Genomic DNA, 25,808 nt, shown 5'->3' on the forward strand with positions numbered 1-25,808 from the left:
CTATTTTTCGATTGTAAAATGCTATATCTACCTACGTATCAACGATGTAATCAGTGTTCATGAGGCTACCGAAATAAATAATTCAATATGTTTTAATCTTTTTGTAAACATATAATAATATTGGAGAACAGATATGTTAGTAATATTAAAATAGCCCTTTATTACTCGATGCATATGTATGTATACACGGTACATATACCAAAATAACATTTTTTACAATTTTTGTCTGTCTGTCTGTTTGTTCCAGCTAATCTCTGAACCGATTTTGACGGGACTTTGTGTGGTAGTAGTGGCAGATAACTGATTAGTGACTGACTGAGTGAGAACTGACTTAGGCCTCAATATTATTATTCTTTGTTAAATTCAAACGCCTACAAGATCGCGGGCACAGCAAGTTGAATAATAGAATTATGGACTTAATCTATGAAACGGCAAGATTTAAATCAATATTAGTAATATTGAGACTAGACACGCTCGATTAGCGAAGGCCAAATAATAGATGTATAAATATGAATACCAACTAAACGTCTCGGAGTTCAATTAGGATTTTATATAATTTGAAATTTGTATAAACAAATAACATAATAAAGTACGACACAACTTAGGTGTAGCATCAGCAAATTCAATAAAACCGATTACTGCCGATTTACACAACCAATAGAAATAGCATCCTATCGCACCATTCGACGGTATTCGTCGCTATAGATTGAAATGTATGTAAATCGGTGTGTCAAATTGACGAATATATTTGTTCATATATATGTAAAGATCATATTCAAATAAGAATTAAATATTGATAACTTGGGATAGCGTGCTTAATTCGGATATGATCGGTTTTACGGAATTTACCGATGCTACATCTTAGTTGTGTCGTAATATACCCATGTATGTATGTATGTTTAGTGTGTTATAAATCTATGTATTTAAAAATGGGTGTCGGCTCATCTCTTTGGCGTTGTCTTCTTCTTTGTTATTATAATTGGCATATCTCCTTGACGTTAATAGACATGAAATTTGGCACATGTATTTATTTTTATGAAGTAGGTTTTATATGATGAGACTGCAGATGATACTCTTACCCTATTGCCTTGAATATGCTACTACATCTATACTAAATAAATAAAGTAGCTTAGTACATAATTATGTATTTATTGACTTGGAGTAGAGTGAACTGACAGAAATCGTCACGTCAAGAAATATCGTTACAAATTCACAGCGAACCTTTTTTTTGTCTCCCTCTTTTTATTTATATACAGTTTTAAATAAAATTATTAAAAACTTGTTTTTTGTTCTTGTTTTAATTTATATACGAAAATTATTAATTTTTTGTCACGTAATGATTTTCAAATGCTTTTTTCTCGCCTTGTTTATAGGCGAATGACATACCTTTTTTTTATACACCATACAGGTTTAACATACATCTGAACTGTCATTGGACGTCTAATCTGTTACTAAATCATGAACAGACGTTTTAACATAAAGATAAGTAATTATAAAGAGGCAGCACGCGTTAAGATATTTGTTATGGAATAAAAAACAATCATCCAAATGAATTTTACCGTTATATGCTTATTTATATATTACTAGTAGTCATCCGCAGCTTCGCTCGTTTTAGGGTGTTGGATATCAAGAGTTAGGCAAAAAAGAAGCCTATGTCCTTTCTTGTAGGTCTAGTTTGCTACACAGCAAATCTCATCAAATTCGGTTCCGCGGTTTGGCCGTGAAAGAGCGACAAACAGACAGAGTTACTTTCGCATTTATAATATTAATTTAGATGTTAAATATTTAAAATTACAACTCCATATAACTAAATTGCCGCACATAGTAATTTTCGTTTTTTAAATCAGCTTTATCTCGATAAGCAATAATAACGGTTATTAACTCAGTATTCCTTTTTTAAACGAAATGGACGTAGCAACGAAACCTCATCTAAAACTTTTAAATACTTTTTTTTTAACTACAAGTTTGCAAATTGGTATATGTCCGGCACTAATTAGTTCAGACCAATTTGTTTTAATTTCTAACTCCGTTTAGACGAGTGAAAATATTCATAAATACACACACACACACAACATAATTAGTAAAGTATAGTATGTGGACAATGATTATTACTAGCTGCTCCGTGTGGTATCTCCCACATTATATATCACTGCTTCGTTCCTGTGACTTTTTTATGGTATAAGTTGGCGGACGAGCATATGGGCCACCTGATGGTTAGTGGTAACCATCACCCAAAGACAATGACGCTGTAAGAAATATTAACTATTCCTTACATCGTCAATGTGCCACCAACCTTGGGAACTAAGATGTTATGTCCCTTGTGCCTGTAGTTACACTGGCTCACTGACCCTTCAGACCGGAACACAATAGTGAGTACTGTTATTTGGCGGTAGAATAACTGATGAGTGGATGGTACCTACCCAGACGGGCTTGCACAAAGCCCTACCACCAAGTGACTTGTATGTTTTATTTCTATTTTCCCTTGCATATAATTGCCACCTGATGTTAAGTGGTCACCAAAGCTCAAAGAAATTGGCATCGTTAGAAATAATCCTTACATACCACGCGCCACCAAATAGGGTAACTTCGATGTTATGTCTCTGTAACTACACTGGCTCACTAAGCCAAAGGTGCTGGCAACCAAAATAATATAGCCAACATACAGAAATACTTCAAACATAGTGTTAGATCCTCAAATTGTCGCGATCAACTGACAAACTGTTCAACGTCATCTATTATATTTTAGTGTAGATTAATATGATTTATAGCAATAACTTTCATTAAGGATTACTTAATAATGTTATTCTTTCTGATACTTAATTGATTATTCTCGTCTCTCTTAACTCATCGTTGTATATATATTAATTGTATATATATACATAATGTTATGGTTAAGAGGAATCTTAATATTCGATCCTTCCCAGAAGAAAAATAATATAAAATGTTAGTTTTTAAACCATACAAGCGAACCTCTCTTTTGAGTACTCTGATTGAGAAATAAGTAGTATAAATTAGCATTATAGTAAGAATATAATTATTACTTTTTCATTTGGTTTATAGTATTTATAGCTAAGTAGATGAAAAGGCTAATTTCACAAAGAACAATTCTTGGGAAATTATTTTTCTAGCATGTTTACCCATCTGACTGGGCTTTGACCAATGTTTTGACGCAACAAATATCGTTATCATGTTTTATATTTATTCGAAGTCAACGCGAATTAAATTCATAGGTAAAAATTAAAAAAAAAAAAAATAATTAGATGGTTTACTCAATGGTTAGCCGTGCGTATAAAAAAAACTTACGCATTTATGGTGGATATCGTTTAATAATTAAAAAATTATTTGTATTTTCTGTTATGACTTTATAATTTAAAGCTTTAAATAGTGTATTTACTGACGGTACGTCGGATAAAAAAAAACTCACACGATTCCGAAAATAGAAATTGTTGTGTATTTTAGCGAAAGGTTAAATTATGACCCAATTAACATAGCCCTTACAAAGGAACCGGCTCCTGGCACGTAAAAGGAACTTGTTTACTCAGTCGGTGACAGCGGCGGCGGCGCACGCGCATCTCGTGCCGGCATCGGATATCTAGAAACGTTTTCATTTCAAAAGCAATACGATCGCAGATGATTAACGCCCCTTTGACGCCAGTCGTAGGGTGAAGTGATTCGGCGCATGTCGCGTTGCTAAAGTGTGCCTGATAAACTGTTTTTCGCGATAACATATTAATATGAAGGTAAGGATTATTTTACTAAAACAGTACATAATATAATAGAACATACATAATGCAGTCAAAGATATTTTTAATAAATTATATATAAACAAAAACGGTTTTTAGCGTTAAATAAGTAATTAGTGAACGTGTATTAAAGGAAATTTATGAGAGGGTAGTTTTGTTTTATTGATTGTAGAATGGAATTAACAGTTTCAAATCCGTATTCCGTTATTTATTTCACTAATAACGAAAATGAAAACTAATAAAAATAAAAGTGTTTTGAACGAGGCAGTTTTGTTCGCAGCGTGCGGCAGCCGATAGATAAACAGCACTAGTCTAGTATCATAGCTGATACGACTATATTATCTTCTTGTTGGGTTTTGAATTGTGTGTGTGTGTTCCCACATTTTCACCATACACCATTTACGAATAATTTAAAACAATATTTCATGTAAAATTCCTTAATTTATAATTTTCATGGATATCGGCTTTTTTTTTTAAATTTCGAACGTGAATGTTTTTTTTATAATATACGATTATAAAAAAAACATTATACAGACATGACCTTTTTATGATATGTAATCGAAAACAAACTAATTGTAAAGATAATGTTCGGACATTATAAAAAATATCACAATAGTACGATAGCATACGATCCGATTTCGAATCAATGGGTAACAGTTTATATCAGAGAAATATTGTAAAGTAAATATAAATACGTTCCAATAGAAATGATATATATCACGAAATAAATTATTATACTTTTATGTTTTTCATGACAACATGACGTGAACATGATCGTCACACAAAATAAAACAAAGAACAAAATGAGTGTACGTTGTAATATATTTATATTTGCAGAGTAGCACAAAGAAACTGAACTTTGTGAACTTAACACACATTCATATAACATTTAAAAACATATGAAAACTCATTACAAACTCAACAATATCACATAGGTAATAACCAATAACCATTTCGTTCAATTGTAGGTAGTAGGTTATTTTTCGTTGAATAAAGAATAATCGTGATTTCTTTACTATCCGCTTATGTTTCCTTATTTGATTTTGAATTGAGTTTCTTAATGTGTATCTATATTATCTATATTATATTCTAAAATATTTTATAAATGTGAATGTAACTCTGTTTGACTGTCTGTCGTTCTTTCACAACGTATTAACCGAATTTAATGTAATTTGGTATGAACCAAACATGACCTCCAAGAAAGAACATAGGCTACTTTTTTTGCCTAGCACATGACAACCAACACGTAGTGTGTTATATTTACGACGAAATATATTAATATAAGACATACAGTAGTAATATGTGTCTATTATACCATAAATATAAGCAGTTTTCGATGAATATAAATACAACTAGGAACTTGCGAAATTATATCAATGGTTTATTTTATATCGGGTATCGTTATACGGTAAATAACAAAGACAATATTAAAACCAGTCTTAGAATAATGCTACGTGAATCGGAATCCAGTTTTAAGACAACTCAAAATATTTGCGTATAAACATTTAAATCTTTTATTCTTATTTTATTATAATTTTTAGTTTATATCACATTGTTACTTTAAAAAAAATTGAATAAGTTATTTACATGATTACAGAAAATACATAGTAGGTACAGCCTTTAAAGATGTTTAGCAATATTGAGATTGAAAAATATTAACTGCCTAATATTATATATTGCAAATTTATTATGTTAAATTAACTTAGCCGATTTAACCGATTAAGATGAGCCGATAGTATTTATGGAATTATTTTTTTAAATTCAAATGGTTTCGTATTGTTAAAAGATTAATAATTTTACTGTGATTATTAATATCTTTAAATTTTATTTAAAAAAAAACATATCCACTTTTTAAAAGATTACTACTATTACTACACAATATAATCGTCATATTTAATTCGAGAAAAAGGGTAACTGTTGAATATTTTGTTAGTTCCTCTCGGTACAATCTAAATACTAGAACGGTATTAGTTTTTGATTCAATTTAAACATGTATTATAACGATTCGAAAATGCTCCCATGAGCCCTAGAATTCAAACTCGTAATTGCGGTCTAATCGCACCAATTCCATACATTTTAAGAACAACTGCACAGAACTACTAAAAGATAATCGAAGAAGTCTTGACTGACTACGACATCCAATATTGAGTAATATAGCTACAACATCGGAGATACGATGCTGACGAAAACTACACTCTATTTATGATTCCATAACACAAGTGCTTAAGCTACTTACATTGGGATCAGAGTAATGTATGTGATGTTGTCTCATATTTATTTATTTATTTTATTTATTTATTCTCGTACTCGCAAATTCTGGAAGGATCTGGCAGGATATTAAAAAGATCCAGGCACAAAATCAACAGCTTTCTACGTTAACCCTAGCCCTCAGTGAGCCTTCTAAATGAGCCATTAGTCAGACAAGGCGAAGAGTAATACCATTATTGTGTTCGTAATAATACAACAGATAATATTTAGTGTAAAGAAGATGCCTATTAAGATTTCCCTTTCTTCTGAACGTGACATCGCGATAGCCTTGTTATCATTTATGGCGCCGTTGCACAAAAAAAAAAAAACATGTCAGCGATGTTTTATTTATCGTCTCGAACATTTAAAACTAAATTAACCGTCGCATTAAATTATAAACATACTCCTTCGGAACGCAACTTCGCTTGTAAGGAAGGGGTTCCAATGTAAGGTAATCTATTGCATTTATATATAACTTGTCATCCGTCCAGACTTTATACGGGTAAAATTAATTCAAAGTTTAACCCTACCGATTATAGGAGTCAAAATTCCAAAGCATTTTAGTCGCGAAAAGAGTACTTAGGAGTAGGAGTTGAGTTATGTTAAATTTCAGGTCAATAGTGCCTATAATTTCGGAAATCCATAATGAGTCAATCATTAATATTTCGCTTATACGTTACGATTGGCATTTGGAACGAATTCATAAGACACCTTTAATTCAAAATATGATAATGTATGCTATGTAATTTAAAAAATATGAATATATTTATTGGTAGTAATAATCTCGTCTAGTTCTCGGGAGACGATACATTTACGCAGTTCTTTAGTTATGCAAATTAATCCAAACAATAAAGTTACATAGTTGTTCGTGCGCTTGGAGCGACAACTGCATGATAACTTGTTGCATTTCCAACTTAATGATGGAAGCGTATTCTCTTTCAAAATAATCTTAACAAAATTAGCATTACTTACTTAATGAGTGTTTTGATATGATTTTCAAAAGTCAATTACAAAAGGTAATTGAAGCCTATAAATAAGACAGTTGATAAAGGTAAACGGTACATATACCAAAATACCATTATTTTACAAATTTTCTCTATCTGTTGTTCCGGCTAATATAATTCACAGCTGGACTAATTTTCACTGGCTGATAGCTGATGTAATAAGGAGTAACTTAAGCCACAATAATAACTTATTTGCTAAATTCAACGGCGCACGAAGCCGCGGGCACTGCTAGTTACAAAAAAACTTCAAAATGTTTGAAAACTTGCAGTATTTCAAAGGGAATTGATAAAAAATATTATGAGTTATATATGAGAATCATATTGAGTAGATATATCATAAATGAAATGAAACAATAAAGTTAATATGGCAAATTTTTTTATCTACTTTTTTTTGCAATTTTATTTGATACTAACCTTCCTCCGCGACCTCGCTCATTTGTTATTCGTCTATCAAGGGCTATATACAAAATGTTATCAAAAACAATTCAACGGTTTAATCACAAAAACGTAACAGATACACATCAACTTTATTGCATTTGTAGTATCACCGTAGTCCGTTTACGATTTTAATTTCAATCGAGTAAAATCATTGCGATAAATATTTGTAATTAGTCATCCGCTTGTGACGCCTTTATTTTCCCTCATTTGACAAACATATTGTTTAGGAATTCGAAGAATCGTTTTACGCACTACTAACAAACAAATTCGATATGTGCGTATTAAATATATGTCAAGTACCTACCTGTTATCTCGATGACTAAATTTATTTTGTAAAAATCCTATTTTTATTCCATAGTTAGGTTAACATAGTGAGTTACTTGTGGCATTTGTATGAAATATTAAGCATGCCTTACTTTGCCAATGTGCCAATAATGTTGGAAACAAAGATGTTATAATCTGTAGTTACATTGGATCAAATAATTAACTATTATTATGTAATGATTACAATTAATGCTTTGCGATCACTGTCACTACTCAACACGTGTGAACATAGTATATACGAGTACATTTACCACTTAAGGGTTATGATAATTTAACCAATGTGACATATAACATACATTCAAGTTGAAATTGAGAAGCAGCATTGTTAACCCCAAGTACCTGCGCGAATGTAACACTAAAAGTAACATATTTAAATCAAAATAGGGTTGAGTAATATAGAAAAATTATTGGTGATCCATGACCAACAAAATTAGTATGAAAAAATTGTTTGATAAATACGCTGAAAAAATTTAACTAAAGAACTGCGAAAATAGAATGTTATATTACAATGAATAAACATTCAAAACTATCAACACTGAAAAAGAATCAATCAAAACACACGTGCAATTGTTATCAAGGTAAGACACGCGTACAGCGCGTACTCCATATACATTTCGCGAACCGCACACTACAAGAGATTCGACCTTTGTCTAAGAGCAAAATAAAATTACCCTCCTTACATATCATTATCGAGCACTGATTGCCTCCTGACCTATTTCTTTGTCCATCGCACTTGGTGATTCAATATCGCCTGCCATCAAAGACCAATCTAATATTTGATTACCTTTTTTTAATATGGATCAATAATTAGGGCCAAATACATTTGTTTATATAACATTTTATATAAGCAATAGATTGGATTTTCTATATGATAAACCATGCAGTCATTATGAATATGACTATGAAATTGTAGATAGTACAGATCACGTAGGTAGTAATAGAATACTTTTGAATATAAAAATCTGTTTCGTCTTCGAAACATCGTAAAAAAAACCTCACACGTCTATATTTTTTATTTTTATTAATTAATATTCATAAATGTCATACTGATCTTTGAGACGAGTAAAAAATGACTGTGAACAATAACTGTTGCAAAAATTAAAGCAATATGCAAATTATCATGAACTTGACTCAAAAGTTAATAATACTTGGGATACATTGCAACAATCTTAATTATGATATTATAAGGGAGAGGAGATCTGTGTGAATAAAACGTAACATTAATGTTCGCAGAATTACACTTGCGTCAGGGATTGTAAAGATCACATTACTCCGAGATTAACACGTGTAGTTTAAAGATTGATTATATATTAATATTAGCAGTCTTCGTAATCAGTTTAATAACTCGTTTAGGGCTAAAGGGGCAGCCTCGTGTTGAAGTGTTTCGTATGAACTACATGCCTGTTTGCTCATGCAAAAAATGACTGCTTTTTTCCAATACCGCATGGGTGTTGCAGGGTACGCAAAAACCATCAACATGACCTCTAGCATCTTGAACTAATATTCAACGGATAAAAATCTGCTGTAGTTTTAGTATACAGTAGATACTAGATGTGCCCGCGACTTTGTACGCGTTTGAATTTAACAAAAAAAATTGTTGTAGCCTAAGTTACTCTCTATTATATCAGTTATCTGCTAGTGAAAGTCCCGTCAAAATCGGTCCAGCCAAAACAGACAGACAGACAGGCAGAAATTATACAAAATGTTATTTTGGTATATGTACCATGCACAGACTAAAATGCATTGAGTAAAAAACGGCTATTTTAATATTACAATCAGACACTCCAATTTTATTATATATATAGATATACTGCAGTATTTTAATCCACGTTTATTTCTATTTATATTTCTTTTATTGCGAACATAAATCAATATTATCGCAATTTTGTAATCGAGTCTCGGTTACTTGAATAAGTATATAATAATTATTATAATAATATGTTTACTTTTAAGTCTTATTAGTCGAACCAGTATTATCAGTACATACGTATTGTTTTAAATATTTTTTTAATTTGTTTTCCATTTAATTGTAACTCGATTGTAGTATTTGTTTATTAGCATTTTTAAGGTACGTCACAGTAGATAGAATACTCGGATCTTAATAGAAGACGGGCTTAAGTCCGGTAAAGCATAACTCAGGTATATATATTGTTGGAATAAACAAGCAACATCTGCGTCAAGTCACACAACTTCCCTTTAAAAAAAAAAGGTGGGAGATTTGTAGTTGATACATAGAGGTTAACCTACTTCTTCTGGTTCTAAATATATATATATATATATATATATATATATATAGGTGTATAATAACTCTAGTGAGACAACCTGTATGGATAGTTTGAAATTATGCAAAATACAAGGCATCCAACACATGCAAAGAGGAAACGGGACCCGACGGGAGAAACACATTCAATATATCTTTTAAACCTGTAACGGTTTATCAACATAGTTTAAAAATCATAGAATTCATTCCCGTTAAGAATATTATACAATATTGATACATACAATTACGCTAACGATCTCGAATCTTGTACTCGCCAGTTGATCTACTGAATGATTTCGTCACAGCTTCATTAAAGATCGACTATGTCATTAAACGAATCACGATTACTTAATGACAGTAAAAAAACTCTGGAGATTTAATAACTAATCGTATATCATTAAAGAAAGTTTTATTAATATGTAATGTATTAATAATTCTCATATGTATAATGCAATATTATGAACTATTTTTACAACCAAACACCACACTATTGTGTCGAGGTATCTCGTAAGAACGTCATATCCGAAGGTTTCTCCTTTGGGGGGTATCCTGGAGGAGATTGAGTAGTTGAGACTTAAAAACATAACCAACAATCTCACTTTCTCATTCATAATATTATTTAAGAAGTTGAAACTAATTGCTAAGCGGTGTAACAACTTAGAAGTCTCTTACGATATAACTCGTTTTACAATCCAGTATAAACAAGACTATTTTAAATCTTATAGTGAGAAAAGACATGTATTAAATTATTCATCCTAAACGCATACTGATTTTGAAAACTTTTTTTCTCTAATTGCTGTAAGTTTTATAATACAAGTCATAAATTAAAAAAAAAACTTGATAAATTCAAATTTCGAATTTAATAGTTATGTTTACGCTCTTTTATATCTCATCATAAATATTGAAAGAACATATTCGAAGTAGGAAGTCCACGTTCGAATTTCGATCGAATTTACAACGTCTTCGTTCGATTATTAAAAACAAGGGATAATGAATGATCAGATCGGATAAGACAATTATTATTTAGTTAATGAGTTTAAAAATAAATATGGTTCAATAAACCCGATGTACTTGCGACCGGATTCTGCGGTGAATGATACTGACGCAACAGACAATTAGTTGTACATTTATATCTGAAGTAATACAAGTTTGTGTGACCCGTGAGCCGGGACAGATACTATATGATACTTATTTTTTATTCATTTAAAGTCATAGTTATTGTATACGAATTTCACAAACTAATTTGTATGCACGGATTAAGCTACAATCAGCTCATCTATATACTGAAATTATAAAGCTAATATGATTGTATGTCAGAACGAGTACAACATCTTACAGTTCAATTTAAAAACCTTTATACGTTCAATTAACATTAATTGTTATGTATAATTATCATATTAAGTAGTAATGTATAACGCTTGTGAAACCGCGTGGAGTAGCTAGTTATACTTATATAAACAGTATTATTGAAGTTTTTGCGATTGCAATCCTAACATAGCAAGCTACACGTTTCATAATTACTAATCTCTTTATAATTTTTGAAAAAGTTAATACCTATTAAATTTTATTTGCAGGAGATAATTATTTTACTATTTTCTTTGATCGGATTGGCTCTTTCGACCAATCCTTGCTGTGCCAACGATGAACTCCTTCGGCCGCGAGGGTTTTGTGGTAACGGCACTACGAAAATCAACATGCATTGCACCCTGGGATACATGCTGCTCAAAGAAGTCATACTAAATGGCTACAAAGTGTCCACACAGGATTCTCCGAGCTACGTGTTTGTAGAGGATCCGAATTTGTAAGTGCATGCACTAAAATATCCTCTAAGACAACACACACACACACACACACACACGCACGCACACACGCACGCACGCACGCACGCACACACACACACACACACAGCAAACCTGTCATATAAACTTTAATTGATAAAATACTATTTGCAATTCATAACTAATATTTGTTCTGTATATATGTGTTTATTATTGTATGAGGTTAAGTTTATTATTCACACACAGAGGAAAATCGAGAGAATTTAGTTTATAACTCAGTGTTAAATTAAAGTTCTATCTGTAAACATTAGTTTTAGTGACGTGTTAAATTAATACACATACAAGAAATCTAGTCATAAAACTATTTAAGCAACAACGTTTTAAAGTATCATAAATCTTTCAATGACAGAAGTGTATTTGCTTTTTTTTTCAGATACTGCCTTGGCAAAATGTATAGGAATACCAGTGATCCCAGTCTGGGCACGATTCCGGTGGCGGTTGTGTGCTTCGAGGAGATCAAATCAAGTGGCAACAACATCGAGACGGGAGGGGTCCTTACGCTTATTTCTGTATTATTCCTCGTCGCCACATTCGCGGTTTACATGTACATGCCGCAAATGAGGTAAACGTCTTACTTTATTTATATATAAACTTTAACAAGGTTGACTCCATGTGTGGAATGTTTTTAAACAGATTATTTGTCATTTTCTATACTATCTACAAATACTTATGAAGTAAATCTGACAGTTACCCCGATCGTAAAAGGTTGAATTGACACTTATATTACTAGGATCCATAATGTGTAATTTATTAAGGGAAATATGATTATGACCATTCATACTACAGATACTCCTTTTTAGAACTAAATTAAATATTTCGATTGTTGTTAATAAAAAAAAAACCTTTACAAGGTGTTCTAATTTTACATTACTGAAAGTATTAAATAAATATTTTTCCTTTTTTTGCGCTATAAATAAGTAAAGATTTCGTTTCGAATGTGATTACAAAACAATTCATGTAAATATATTAAAAGTATAAATAAATAATAATATTATCTCCGCAGGGATCTCCAGGGCATGTGCTATATGTGTATGTGCGCCAGCATGGCCCTCGGCTTCTTATCGCTTGGAGTTTTACAACTCAGTCCAGGGTTCACTGGCGAAATATGCACGATATCAGGTAAACGAGTTTTTTTCACTTAATATTCAAATAAGTTGCCATATTACAATATGGCAATATTTTTGATTATTATGATATTACTTGAATAAAACATTAATATATTGAAATAAAAGTTAAGTATATTACGACACAACTTAGATGTAGCATCGGCAAATTCAATAAAACCGATTGATGCCGATTTATACAACTAATAGAATTAGCTCCCTATCGCGCCATTCGACGACATTCGTCGCTATAGATTATAGATTATCGTCGCATCAGTTCAACCCGAGAAAGCAAGTGCAAGTAAATCGAGGAATATATTAGGTTATATGACATTACAAGTTATTACGTTTGTGTAAAGATCATATTCACATCAGATATAAATATTGATAGTTTTGGGATAGCGTACTTAATTCGTATGTGGTCGGTTTTACGAATTTTGCCGATGCTACATCTAAGTTGTATCGTACTATAATAGCCTATCAAAATAAGTTTCAATGTTGTTCCACCAAGCTGTCCTAGAGAAATATTAATATATATGTCACAATCAATACAGGATACAGTTTCATGGCGATGTTTCTAGCACACGAAATCTCGAGGACACTTGACGATACGGAGCATAATACTATGATTAATAATAATTGATATTTTAGTTAATATTTGTTACAGTATCAAGATTATATTATTATAGTGATACTTATAACACATTGAAGCTATGATTATACATAGTATAGTGTTATTTTTTTTCCTTTAAGGTTTTCTCGTCTACTTCTGGATGATGGCTACATTCTTCTGGATGAATGTGATAAGCATTAACATGTACAGAACTGTGGAGTAAGTGGTTTTAAAAAAAATATTTTTGCTTAACCCAAATATCATACAATGAAATAAATGTACATAAAGATTGAAGAATATTTTAGATAATTCCTAATGCATAAGTTCATAACTGATTTGAAACCTTACGCTAATTACCCATCAAAACCCATAAGATAACAAATAACATGACATAAAAATATATTGAGATGAAAATTTATTATGGGAGGGAAAACCGCTGCGTTACGTAACGCGTTACGGCGTCAGTCTGTCTGGCTTCCCTATCTAAACATACGGCAGCGATACGCTTAAGTTATCACTTCTGTCGTTTTTATTTTATCTTCATTATCTACAGAGATGCGAGTTACTTAAAGAAAACTGAGAAGAAACAATACTTCATGTACAATTGCTACGCTTGGGGCTGCACGATTTTCTTTCTGATCGTCGCGCTCATTACAAACTTCGCGGAGGGAAATCACTACAAGCCAGGCATAGGCGACAACAGTTGCTGGTTCAACGGTAAGGAGCACTGATGATCTTAACGCTCAATCGAACACAAAACGTATGAATTCATTAGTTATACGAATATAATGCCCAAAAGTGTATATACATGTAAAAATGTCAATGGAATTACATCTGAAAAAAATCTTTAAACAAATATATTCAGAGTATAGGCTATCTGCGTTTTAGTATGAAAATAAACATCTCAAACCAGAATCACGTTTAAATAGCATGATAATTATGTATAATTACGATACAAAACTTATAAGTCCACTTGACTAAAGTATACATGAGTGGATGACTGTATATTATAAGTGTACCTATTAATTATATAATTATTTTCAGGTCGTACTGAAACATGGATATTTTTCTATGGACCGATAGCCATACTTATTGCAGTGAATGTAATCCTTTTTGTAATGTCGTCGATAAGTCTTTGGAGGCACACCAGAAAGTATGAAGTGAACAAGCTAAATAATCTAAAGCACAAGTAAGATTGTATTTAATACCACAGATTATAAAAAGCGGATGGAGTGCATATTATCCCTAATTTTTAAAGATTAGTTTTCGATATGTGCATCAAATGGCTTATTCTAAAGATTATGATTATTATTTAATGTATTATATACAGATTATACAACACAACGTAAATGTCAATGGAATTTAAATGTGACGCAAAAAAAGCGACTACAGAATCCCGGTACTGCGACGGCGTTTCTCTTTATGTCAGTTTAATTTATAATTATCATGATTAATATTCGCTTTTGATTTTGAATTGTCATATCGCTATCGTATTGATTACCTTATGAATAGCCATTTGATATATACATTACGCAAACTTAAAAATTATGGAATAAAACAATAAAATCGTAAGCGAAAAATAAATTAAAAGTTCAATAACACAAACCTATCATACGATAGATAAGATTTTAAATATCGAAATTCGAAACCCCGCCATTTATCATAGACAATTTTTTTTTATCTGTCAGACCCTTCGACAAAGGTTACAGTTTATAAAAAGTATGGGACACAAAAAGTGATAAGTTTTTTTAAGCAAGGGTATGGAAAGAAAAACATTTAAATCCCAAGGTGGGCTAGAGACAAAAGAAAAAAATAAACCTTTTGTTAAAATTGTATACCTACTTAAAAGTATCGTTTTTATAAAGTAGTTATTGTTAAAAATTAATATAAGATTGGTTAGGTTTGTATTTTCTAGAAAAAAAAAAAACATTATTTATTAGTAAACAAATATTAAGTATCGGTAATGCCGATTGTATAATTACTATATAGGTATATATTTTGCAGTAATGCGATAAGTTATCTTATATGAAAATGTAGAATAATTAAGCGAGCACAAAATTATAAAACAATTGAATTTAATTAAAAATAGGTACCAGTTCCCTTATCGGTCGTGATAAGATAGCATTTGTTATTGCGTTATGTGAATCGTTAATACAGACAAAACGAATTCTATAGATTTTAATATTAGTACATGTTTTCAGGTTTCTCGTTTCCCTTAAACTTTTCCTCGTTATGGGAATATCTTGGATATTCGAAATTGCCAGCTTTGCACACGGCGCAGAACACATTATTTGGTAATTTATAAAAAAAAAAAAACTTTAATTATCTGTATAATAAAATGTTTAGTTCTAATGCGATAAACTTTTGTTTAATTTTAGGAAAATAATGGACACGTTTAATTGCCTACAAGGAGTGGTAATATTTTTGATATTGGTGGTGTTCAGACGGCGAGCCATACAAGGACTGGCCAGCGAGAACTGCTGTTTGTGCATAACCCGCCCACTAGCCGAAAAACTAAGTCCCCACGACGACAGTGATGACCAGCAAATACTAGCCGATGATACTGTAGAGGTCAGGCTTAATTAAATGAAGGACTTAGAAATATTGAATATAGATTCTTATTTTTTTTAATTTAATTTTATGCCATGATTCAGCTGGTATGAAACAGATAATATAATTTATTAGCTCAGTGCAATACTCAGTATGTAAAATATTGTAAAATAAATCTTAACTAGTAAACATTATTACTATATAATTAAATTGAATCAAGTTAAGATCAGCTTTAAACATATGAAATTTATATTATAAGACTATTGTAATCGAATCTCGTAAAATATATATTACTGTTAATGCACGCACATGAATAATAATTGAAAAATTATGTAATCGATAAATGAAAAAGGTTTATTACTAGAATGCGAAACATAGAATTTAAATGTATTGAGAACAGTTTTAAATATTCGACAATAAAAAGTTTTAATCAATAACTATTTAATTTCGTAAATTTATTAATTATCACATAGTAACATATTCTTTAAATGTTTATTTCTAAAGTGCCATGTTGCCACAAGCAATTTATGATTAATTTCAATGTATAATATTATTATATTTTAGTTATTATCAAACAAATACTTGTAATTAATTAGCATTTACATAAATGTAAATACTATTCTATAAGATTTTTTGTTATTATATAAATTAGTATTTAAGATCAAACATTTTTTATAAATGCATGTTATGAATTTAAAATGCGGTTACGTAATTACAAAGTATTCCATTATCCCTTGTTTTATTAATGATATTATTAATTCATCAGTAATAGTTAATAATTCGGTATGTTTTTTTTTACATTTATTTTCACGTCCTGGTGTGTTATATTTAGTTTTAATAACATTATAATTACTCGGTTTTTGTCAGGTTAAATTGATATCTTTATTTCGCTCCAACTAAATTCTTTGATAATTTTAATCTTTATTTTAATATACATATATCAAAATCGAAGTATGTATGGACATAGATCATTGCCTTTTGCCTATCGAGTAATTAAAACAACTAAAGTTCAAACCTGACAGATTAACAACTGTCATTATTTGACGTTTGTCAAAACGATTTACGATACATCAGTGTTCAATGCTGTTGCAGTGTTTCACAAAATTATAAAATAACACAAAATATTTACAATTATTCAATAACAAACAATAAAACAAATAGAATAATGAAATACATTTAACGTTGTACGCAGTATTTATGTGAAACAAATTAGTGCCTTGAACGTCGTGCCTTACACAGAACGAAGTTAATTTGTTTATATGTAATGAAAGTCACATTATAATTAACAATGTACACTTCGTTAACAAGATTAACTATTTTATTACTGACACTGTGTACAGTCAGAGCTGAAATTGGAGACGTTGATTTAAATGAATTGTCAGAACAGCAGAATTCAGTGAAAATAAACAAATGTTGCGAACCTAACGAGCTTATGGTCGACTCTATATGTAGATTAGCAGAACAATATAATCAAAGTAAGTACATGTATTAACTTCAGAACATAACCTCTTTGTATAAGAAACTTTACCAAGCAAATAGATGCTATTACATTACATTAAGCTATGAAAAAATAATTCTTATAGGTGTATGGGTACCAGAATTTAAAACTGAAGATGGAAAAAATACTTCAGTAAAATATTTTCGTTACATCAATGGTGTACCAAATTGTGCAACAACACAACAAAGGCCTATATTCGATTTAGGAAAGTCTGAAGACAAGTGAGTATGCAAGAATATATTGAACATTAATAATAAATACTTATGTTCTATAAAGTTTAAAAAGGGCTGAAGGAAAGTCATAGATAATATTTGGTTAATATTTTCTCACCTTAGTGAGTTTCTTTTGTTAGTAATGACCAACCTAAGAATATGTGGGTCTCGGTGGTAGTTATTCAAAATCAAAAAATCTAAATCTAAATAAACTTTATTCAAGTGGGCTTTTACAAGCACTTTTAAACCAAGAACCGGCAAGAAACTCTTTAGTTACTCTTTTTCAACATTTAACAAAAACAAACATATTAGGTAAATACAATTATATGTGTATGTAATGTAAAAAGAGTAAGTGTAATGCTGCTTTTTTGAATAAAGAAGATTTGTTTTTATGTAACCTATATGTTAACATTTACATAATAACCTACAAGGTACGATAAAAAACCAGTAATAACATAAAAACTTTCACATTCCAGGTTGAATTTGTTATCAGATGGACATCTTCAGCACCTAATTCACCATGAACACACCTCTGATCATATAAAGGATGACCCACTAATAACAAACACGTACAGTATTCATGAATCCATTGTGATACCTCAAGAAAAGGAGCCCGCGTTCTATATTCATAATCAAGACAAATATTGTTTAGATAAAGTGAGTACATATCCATAAATAAGAAATGCCTAACTATAAATAATTAAATATAAAACTAACACTAGTTCATAGTGAAAATTTTTGAACAAAATTGCAAGAAACTCATTACTTGTTTCTTGTAACAAACATAAAAATTAGCAAGAAACTCTGTACCTTTTAACAAACAGTAGATATATTGCATGGTTATTTATAATTAAATTTCTATATCCTTCCTGTAGAAATCCCAATAGAAACACCAAAGGATAAAAAGAAATAGATCTTTTTATCCTTTGGTGTTAATATGAAATGTAGAGGTTAAATATTAGGAGTTTTGTAGACAAATCTTGCATTGTTTAACTTGGTTACAAGTCCTACTATAATAGCTTTTTCTAAAATTTCAACAAATCTAGTTTATTGAATATTGATGAATTTTATGAGAATACGGAAGGTCTACAGTATGTAATACACAAATTATAAAATTACCGAGCACCAACACTTTATATTGTTTCATTTGCATAAAAAGCAATATTATTCGTATAATTAAAATTTATCATGCATGTTTTCTTATATTTCAGATACTCATATCAAGTTCAAACGCAACTGGATTATATGCATTAGTATGTGTCCCAGAAGTTATAATAAATTGGAAAGAGACAAGTTTTCTCATGAAGAAAATATTGAATCCTCTGTTTCACGCTATCTCCATGATATTATTTCTAATAGTCGCCATAATCTACTTTGTTTTACCAACATTACGGGATTTAGCTGGCAACATAATAACAACTATTAATATCTGTTTAATAGTCAGTCAAGCAGCTGACTTAGTGAGGATATTTACTGAGTACAGTAACCATATAAGTTTTATGGTTACAGGTGAGTGCAGATATAGATAGAGAGAGATGTAACTATAATAAAAGAATTTTTTTATTAAAATATAATAATATACTACACATAACTACATCATATAATTATAGACTATCAAAACAAATCTACATAATTATATACTAAATATCATTTCAAACTTGCATACACTATTTATAGCAGATAGATATTTCGACTACTGAATATTAGTGATAATTATAATTTTTTTTTTTTAAATCTTACTTTCTGTATATTCAATGACATTTTTGATTAGAATATATAACAAATAACAAATGGTAATTTTATACCAAAACTATATTTTCTAAAAAAACTTTTATCAATTATTATGAATGTATTTGAATATATTATTTCAGATGTAATATTGTACATGAGTCTCCTGGGTGCATTCTTTTGGCTTAACAGTTTTGGTTTCTACATCTGGAAGACATTCAAGTAAATATATTTAACATGTTTAGTTAACAATAATTTTAGCTCAAAGGATAATGTTTCTATGGATTGTCTTTTAGATCCCGAAATGTCTTCTTGCGAGTGACGGATGTTCGTAAATATTGCTACTACTCGAGTGTAGTTTGGTCATGTGTTGGTATAATGGCAGCTATGGCTATATGCGCACATTATCTACTTGATACTGGCATAGATCCATATAAGAAGATGCGACTTTCAACGACTATATTTATTGAGGATGTTGAACAAGAAACAATAGGTAAAGATATATTTTTGTCATTTATATTATTTTTAGTGATTATCTGTCAACAAGCTTAAATAAATATTTTAATCTTTTTAGGATGGCTGGGAATAGCTGTATTTTTCACACCAATTGCATTTACCATATTGTTTAATCTATTCTTTTACATAACAACTATAAAAGTTATCAAAAGAATAAATATATATGGAAGGATTCATTACAAGCTCAAAGGATGGTGAGTGTAATATTAACTAGTTCTTATAGTTCGCTTAATATATTCATGAAACAAATCAGCTTCAAACATGTAGAATTGCCCAATATGAAATGTTTCGAAGAGAAATTTATTTGGTGAAAAATCAATAATTGTACGACTCTACTGGTTTTTTAATCATAAATAAAAAATGACTGGTTACCAATGAATGATAAAGATTCATTAAATATTAAAAAACCTTGAAGAAATATATTATATAATTAATACTCAATTAATCTAAACTTTTTTTTTCAGTTTCGACTTATTTGTGCAACTATTCATAATAATGACAATGGCATGGATTTTCCTTCTGCTGTCTTGGCTGAACTTTGACGGTTTACTATACGCACACATAGTTGTAAATTTACTACAAGCAATATTAATATTCTATGTGTGTGTAGTGAGGCAATCGCATGTCATGTTTCTGCTACGAAAGAGTTGTTGTTATGCAGAACCTATACCCACTGGGGAGTGGGGGGATGAGATGACTCATATGAACGGTGGTAATTATTAATTACACATACATATATATATAACACTAATAATCCAAATGAGACAAAAATAAAAAAAAATATTAGTTAATTGTAGCAAGTTATACAGTAGACTATGAAATCAGCACCAAAACCAATTGATTGTAAATATTTTGTTAAACAATCTCCACGATAATACAAAATGAATAGTCATCCACTTTCTATCTCTCTCACACATTGTGATTCAGTAGAATACATGCATATTTATATATAACTTATATTTACTGAAATTTAAGCAGTGTGTCCATAGCTAGTGCCTTAGAATAAGACAAACAGTATTTTGCAAAGCAATATATTATTGAAATGTATTATTGGTGCTGGTGATTATTGAGTATCACTAGGCTTTTGATATATGATTTACACACTAGGTCTGAAATTATCTCAATAATTAATTCGATTTTTTAAATCAAAATCTATTAACAATAAGTTAAGATATATTTTTACTGTAAGTAAAATGCGAAATAATCGAATATTATGTAATATTTTGACTGATTTACACATTAATTGAGATTTTTAAATAAAAACAAGAGTGCTTGTAAACTATACATTTTACACATTCTTGAATTCCCTAAAACCAGTACTTTTCAGTTTTTAAGGTATCGATTTTTATGTATGAAAGCCATATAATGTACCAAATTTTTGCCGTGTAAGTTTATCATTTTTATATGTATTTTTGTCTTCACGTTGCTTCTGATATTTATAAACTCAAATAATCCACTATACACTAATTATATAAAAAAATTTAATCTTGAAATAATTTCAAGTAGCTCAGTTAAGATACTTAATTAGGTTTTAATTGGACCAAAAGTTTTTTTTAAGTAATGATTGTTATTTGTGTTATATTGTAAGCATACTTTATCCTTTGTATTTAAATATTTAATGACTTTTTGTATATTGTTCTTTTTTAAATTTTCTTTATTGAAATGACACAAAAATTTTAAGACTGCATTTTTATATAAATTATTATCCGTCCTGAATTTTACTAAAATATGTAAATTTGAGTGTAGGTATAAAAACGCTATACATTGTGCAGCTTTTAAATCGAATTTATGTACAGCTCTCTAGCACTTTAATTGCTTAAATAAAATTGTATAAGTCAAATAATATAGTATACATATTGGTATACGGTGTTAACACTAACAAGCTTAGTAATATTTAACTATTTTGACTTATGTGATTTTAAAATATACACAAATTTTTACTTTAATGTAGCAACTTTTAGATATTTATGTAACATTTCTTCATTTCTATTGAAATAAAGCCGTGCTAGAAATACTTGTCTTTTGATTCTAAATTTTCCCTCATAATTAAGTACAAAAAAGTATATTGTAATAAAATGAAAGAAGTAATGAATTTATTAATAGGAAATACTTTCTTCTATTAAAATTTCAGTTATACTATTTTTACTTAGAAATCAAATAATTATCATAAAATACCTAGGTGTATCATTTTACTTAGAATTTGCCCTTAACATTGAAAAAAATAATTGTGTCTAAAAATTAAAATTAAGTTCCTTGCGCCATTACACAGGTACTGGTAGAATATGTTATGAGTGGTACCCGCCTATTTAAGTACCAAGCTGAGATAAATATTATTACTATTAGGTACTATGTTAATTGAGTAAACATAGTAATTATAAGTAATTTCATTTGTTTTTCAGTAACTTTATAATCAAGATTTAATTATCACGAGCCGAATCAGAGATGAGTATTAATTTAACTATTCAATTGTCAAATAATCTCTTTCCTCGAGATCACTTTTTAAATGAATATGACATTTAAAAATTTACTATAAAATTTTACAGCCGTAAAAATGTTCTCTTTGTATTTTGTGTTTACAAAAGTGAGCAATTTTTCTTCCTTAAATTCTTTTTGGTTTTAGTTTTTCTCAATACATAAACTTAACTTAAAATATATTGAATAGTAAATTGGAGCACCGTAATTACTTTACCTTCCCGAAAAAAAATCGATAAATGTAACTTTCAGTGATTTTTGTCACCATAACATAAAATATTTACACCAATTACGAAAACATCTTTTTACAAGTGTTCGAAGCTATTTTAATTTTAAAATAGCTTATTCATGTAAAAATTATATTAAAGAGAATATTAAGGAGAGTTCTAAAAAGTGTACCTACATTTTTAAAAAAGGTCATACATTGCGACTACTAGATATCATACAAATGACATCCTTATTACCTACCTTATTACGTTGGTAATAAGGATGACATTTTTCTATATATGAAAACTTTACTTATATAGTTTATAAAAATGACTTACCTGTGCGAAGAGTTGGCCCTCGGGCCTCCGCGCGAGGGGGGCCAGCTGGCATCGCACCACGAGGTGACAGTCATCCATCACCGTGTTGAAGAACCTCCTAGTGGGCAGCAGCGCTTCCAGGTCAATCATAAGCTCCAAGAAGCGCTCGCAATATCTACAAGAATATTAAATTATTATTACTCTAAAAACTATAATATTATTTTAAAAAAGTTGTCTACTACTAGAAGTAGCCATTGCTGCATTATTCTAATATGGAAAAGAGTACGCCAGTGTAATTACAGCGACTTAATCTTCCGACTTATTTGTATTTCGACTATTGAATTTTATATTTAATTCAAATGTGCTTTTATAAGCCTACTTGATTAAAAAATGTTTTTATTTTGAATATCTGAATTAAAGAGTCGAAATGGTCCAGTGGTTAGAACGCGTGCATATAAACCGATGTTTGCGGGTTCAAACCTAGGCAAGCACCGCTGATTCATGTGCTTAATTTGTGTTTATAATTCATCTCGTGCTCAGCGGTGAAGGAAAACATCGTGAAGAAACCTGCAGGTGAAAAATTTCATAGAAATTGTGCCACATGTGTATTCCACCAACCCACATTGGAACAGCGTGGTGGAATTTGTTCCAAACCTTCTCCTCAAAGGGAGAGGAGGCCTTTAGCCCAGCAGTGGGAATTTATTGGTTGTTGTTGTTGTATCTGAATTATACCTCTAATCCATCTGAGTAATATGATACAACTTAGTTATATAGTGCTTACACATGCTTCGTACATATGCGTCGTAGTAAGTAAAGGAGTACAAAGTAACAGTCATTATCCCAATGTAGGGCTGAGCATTTAGAGCCTATTTCACTACTAGCGACACGCCCCGTCTTCGCACGTCTAATACTGTTAGTTTCTCTATTATGATTTGCATGTATTATACATATTAAAGTTCCTCTTGAATTAATCTATCTATTAAAAAAACCGCATCAAAATCCGTTGTATCATTTTGTAGATCTAAGGATACATAAAACAGAAAGCGGGTAGAAACTTTGTTTTATATATAATGATGCTGCACCAATGCGAGTAGGATACAGAAGGGCAGTTTGTCTATCATTTATGAAATTGCAGTTTCAACCTATACGTTTCATCACTTGGTGGTAGGGCTTTGTGCGAGCCCGTCTGGGTAGGTACCACCCACTCATCAGATATTCTACCGCCAAATAACAGTACTCAGTATTGTTGTGTTCCAGTTTGAAGGGTGAGTGAGCCAGTGTAACTACAGGCACAAGGGACATAACATCTTAGTTCCCAAGGTTAGTGGCGCAGTGACGATGTAAGGAATAGTTAATATTTCTCACAGCGTCATTGTCTATAGGTGATGGTGACCACTTACCATCAGGTGGCCCATATGCTCGTCCGCCAACCTATACCATAAAAAAAAAAGAACACCTGAGTTATTCCAATACCGATTTTTTGAATGAGATGATTTCAATAATTTAGTTTTAAGATTCTTACCTGATGGCATGGACATCAGCATCGCCTGTCTCGGGTATGCTCTCCAGAATCCGGGTGAACTTAATCATGAGCCGCTGTAAGTAGTGCCTTTCCCAGTTTAATTTATCCAACAGCTCCGGTTTGTCTTTCTTTTGTATCGCTCGCCAGTATTTACGCCATTTGGGCACAGCTTTGAATTCTTGATTTCTTCTTCCTAAAAGTTAATTAATTAAAACATACTCCAATTGATTAATAATAAAATATAATGTATTTGTTTAATTTTTGTTTCAATGTAATTTCGCTTAGTAATCTTATTCTAGTACATTACTTTAGACACGCTTTTCAATCAAAAACAAATTATATTAAGAAGAATATAAAGAAGAGTTCTAAAAAGTGTACCTACATTTAAAATAAAAATCATACATTTGTGACTACTAGACATTATACAAATATAAATAATGTTGCCACATTTTAATAGATTTTAACATTGAGAACATCAATAAGCAGCATTTAAATTATTTAGTTTCATTTCTATTAATTGTAGAGAAGTTTTTTAGTCATTATTTAATTGTTATTTTTTTACATTATAGTAATAAAATAACTGTTTGAATGGACAGCATAGTTTAATATTGATCTAACTTAAATATAAATGTTGAAAATAAGTCATTTTGTCACTTAGCAATATAATAAATAATAATAATTTCTTAATACCTTCTTGTAAACTGATCCACATACTAAGCGAGACGAGTCTCTTCACTTGATCACGACATAATTGCACTTCCATACTGCCGAAGCAGTGATTCAGGAACAGTAACAACGCAGTCTGTTCACGCATATTACTGGACTCTTCTTTGATACTCGCTCTTAAAACTTGCTCGAAAAATCCTGGGAAGTGGTCTGGCTTTTTCAGGAACGCCTGAAATTTAATTATTACATAATTTAGCATAATTCCAATAGATTTGGTTCAACTCTCAGAATAATAATAACAAATCAACAAATTTTAATTAAAATCCACTACTCCTTAATTTAAATTCAAAAAAAATAATTGAAATTCATAATGATAACTATACTACATTGTAATAGTAAATATAAGGAAAAATTGTAATACTTTATAAATTGTTTTAATTATTATAAAAGTATACTTTATATTATAAATACATTATTTTTCATGATTGTAAAGTAACAGTTGTGTTTAAATACTAATCACTAATAGTAAAAAAATTGTATGTGCTTTTAT

The 25,808-nt window shown here is 30.3% G+C and overlaps 3 protein-coding genes across 3 annotated transcripts in view; 2 read left to right on the forward strand and 1 right to left on the reverse strand.

The window, feature by feature from the left end:
- The window catches only part of LOC124538455 (RNA helicase aquarius), an 82,671-nt gene that overhangs the window by 54,578 nt on the left and 2,285 nt on the right, over positions 1-25,808 (reverse strand). The window contains exons 4-6 of the mRNA XM_047115525.1: positions 25,283-25,487; positions 24,593-24,785; positions 23,092-23,245 (exon numbers count right to left, since the gene is read on the reverse strand). Coding sequence (XP_046971481.1) covers positions 23,092-23,245; positions 24,593-24,785; positions 25,283-25,487 — 552 coding nt within the window. The remainder of the gene's footprint in view (positions 1-23,091; positions 23,246-24,592; positions 24,786-25,282; positions 25,488-25,808) is intronic.
- On the forward strand, positions 3,548-16,448 carry LOC124538453 (probable G-protein coupled receptor Mth-like 3). Its single transcript, XM_047115523.1, has 9 exons — positions 3,548-3,740; positions 11,591-11,817; positions 12,228-12,416; positions 12,858-12,973; positions 13,711-13,789; positions 14,124-14,287; positions 14,615-14,759; positions 15,772-15,864; positions 15,949-16,448. The coding sequence occupies exons 1-9, from the start codon at positions 3,735-3,737 to the stop codon at positions 16,154-16,156; spliced, it is 1,227 nt and encodes a 408-aa protein (XP_046971479.1). The 5' UTR covers positions 3,548-3,734; the 3' UTR covers positions 16,157-16,448.
- Positions 17,189-20,897, forward strand: LOC124538451 (probable G-protein coupled receptor Mth-like 5). Its single transcript, XM_047115522.1, has 8 exons — positions 17,189-17,595; positions 17,704-17,839; positions 18,307-18,487; positions 19,042-19,339; positions 19,702-19,780; positions 19,855-20,051; positions 20,133-20,268; positions 20,539-20,897. The coding sequence occupies exons 1-8, from the start codon at positions 17,409-17,411 to the stop codon at positions 20,795-20,797; spliced, it is 1,473 nt and encodes a 490-aa protein (XP_046971478.1). The 5' UTR covers positions 17,189-17,408; the 3' UTR covers positions 20,798-20,897.

This window comes from Vanessa cardui, chromosome 20, assembly GCF_905220365.1.
Source record: "Vanessa cardui chromosome 20, ilVanCard2.1, whole genome shotgun sequence".
Lineage (NCBI taxonomy): Eukaryota > Metazoa > Arthropoda > Insecta > Lepidoptera > Nymphalidae > Vanessa > Vanessa cardui.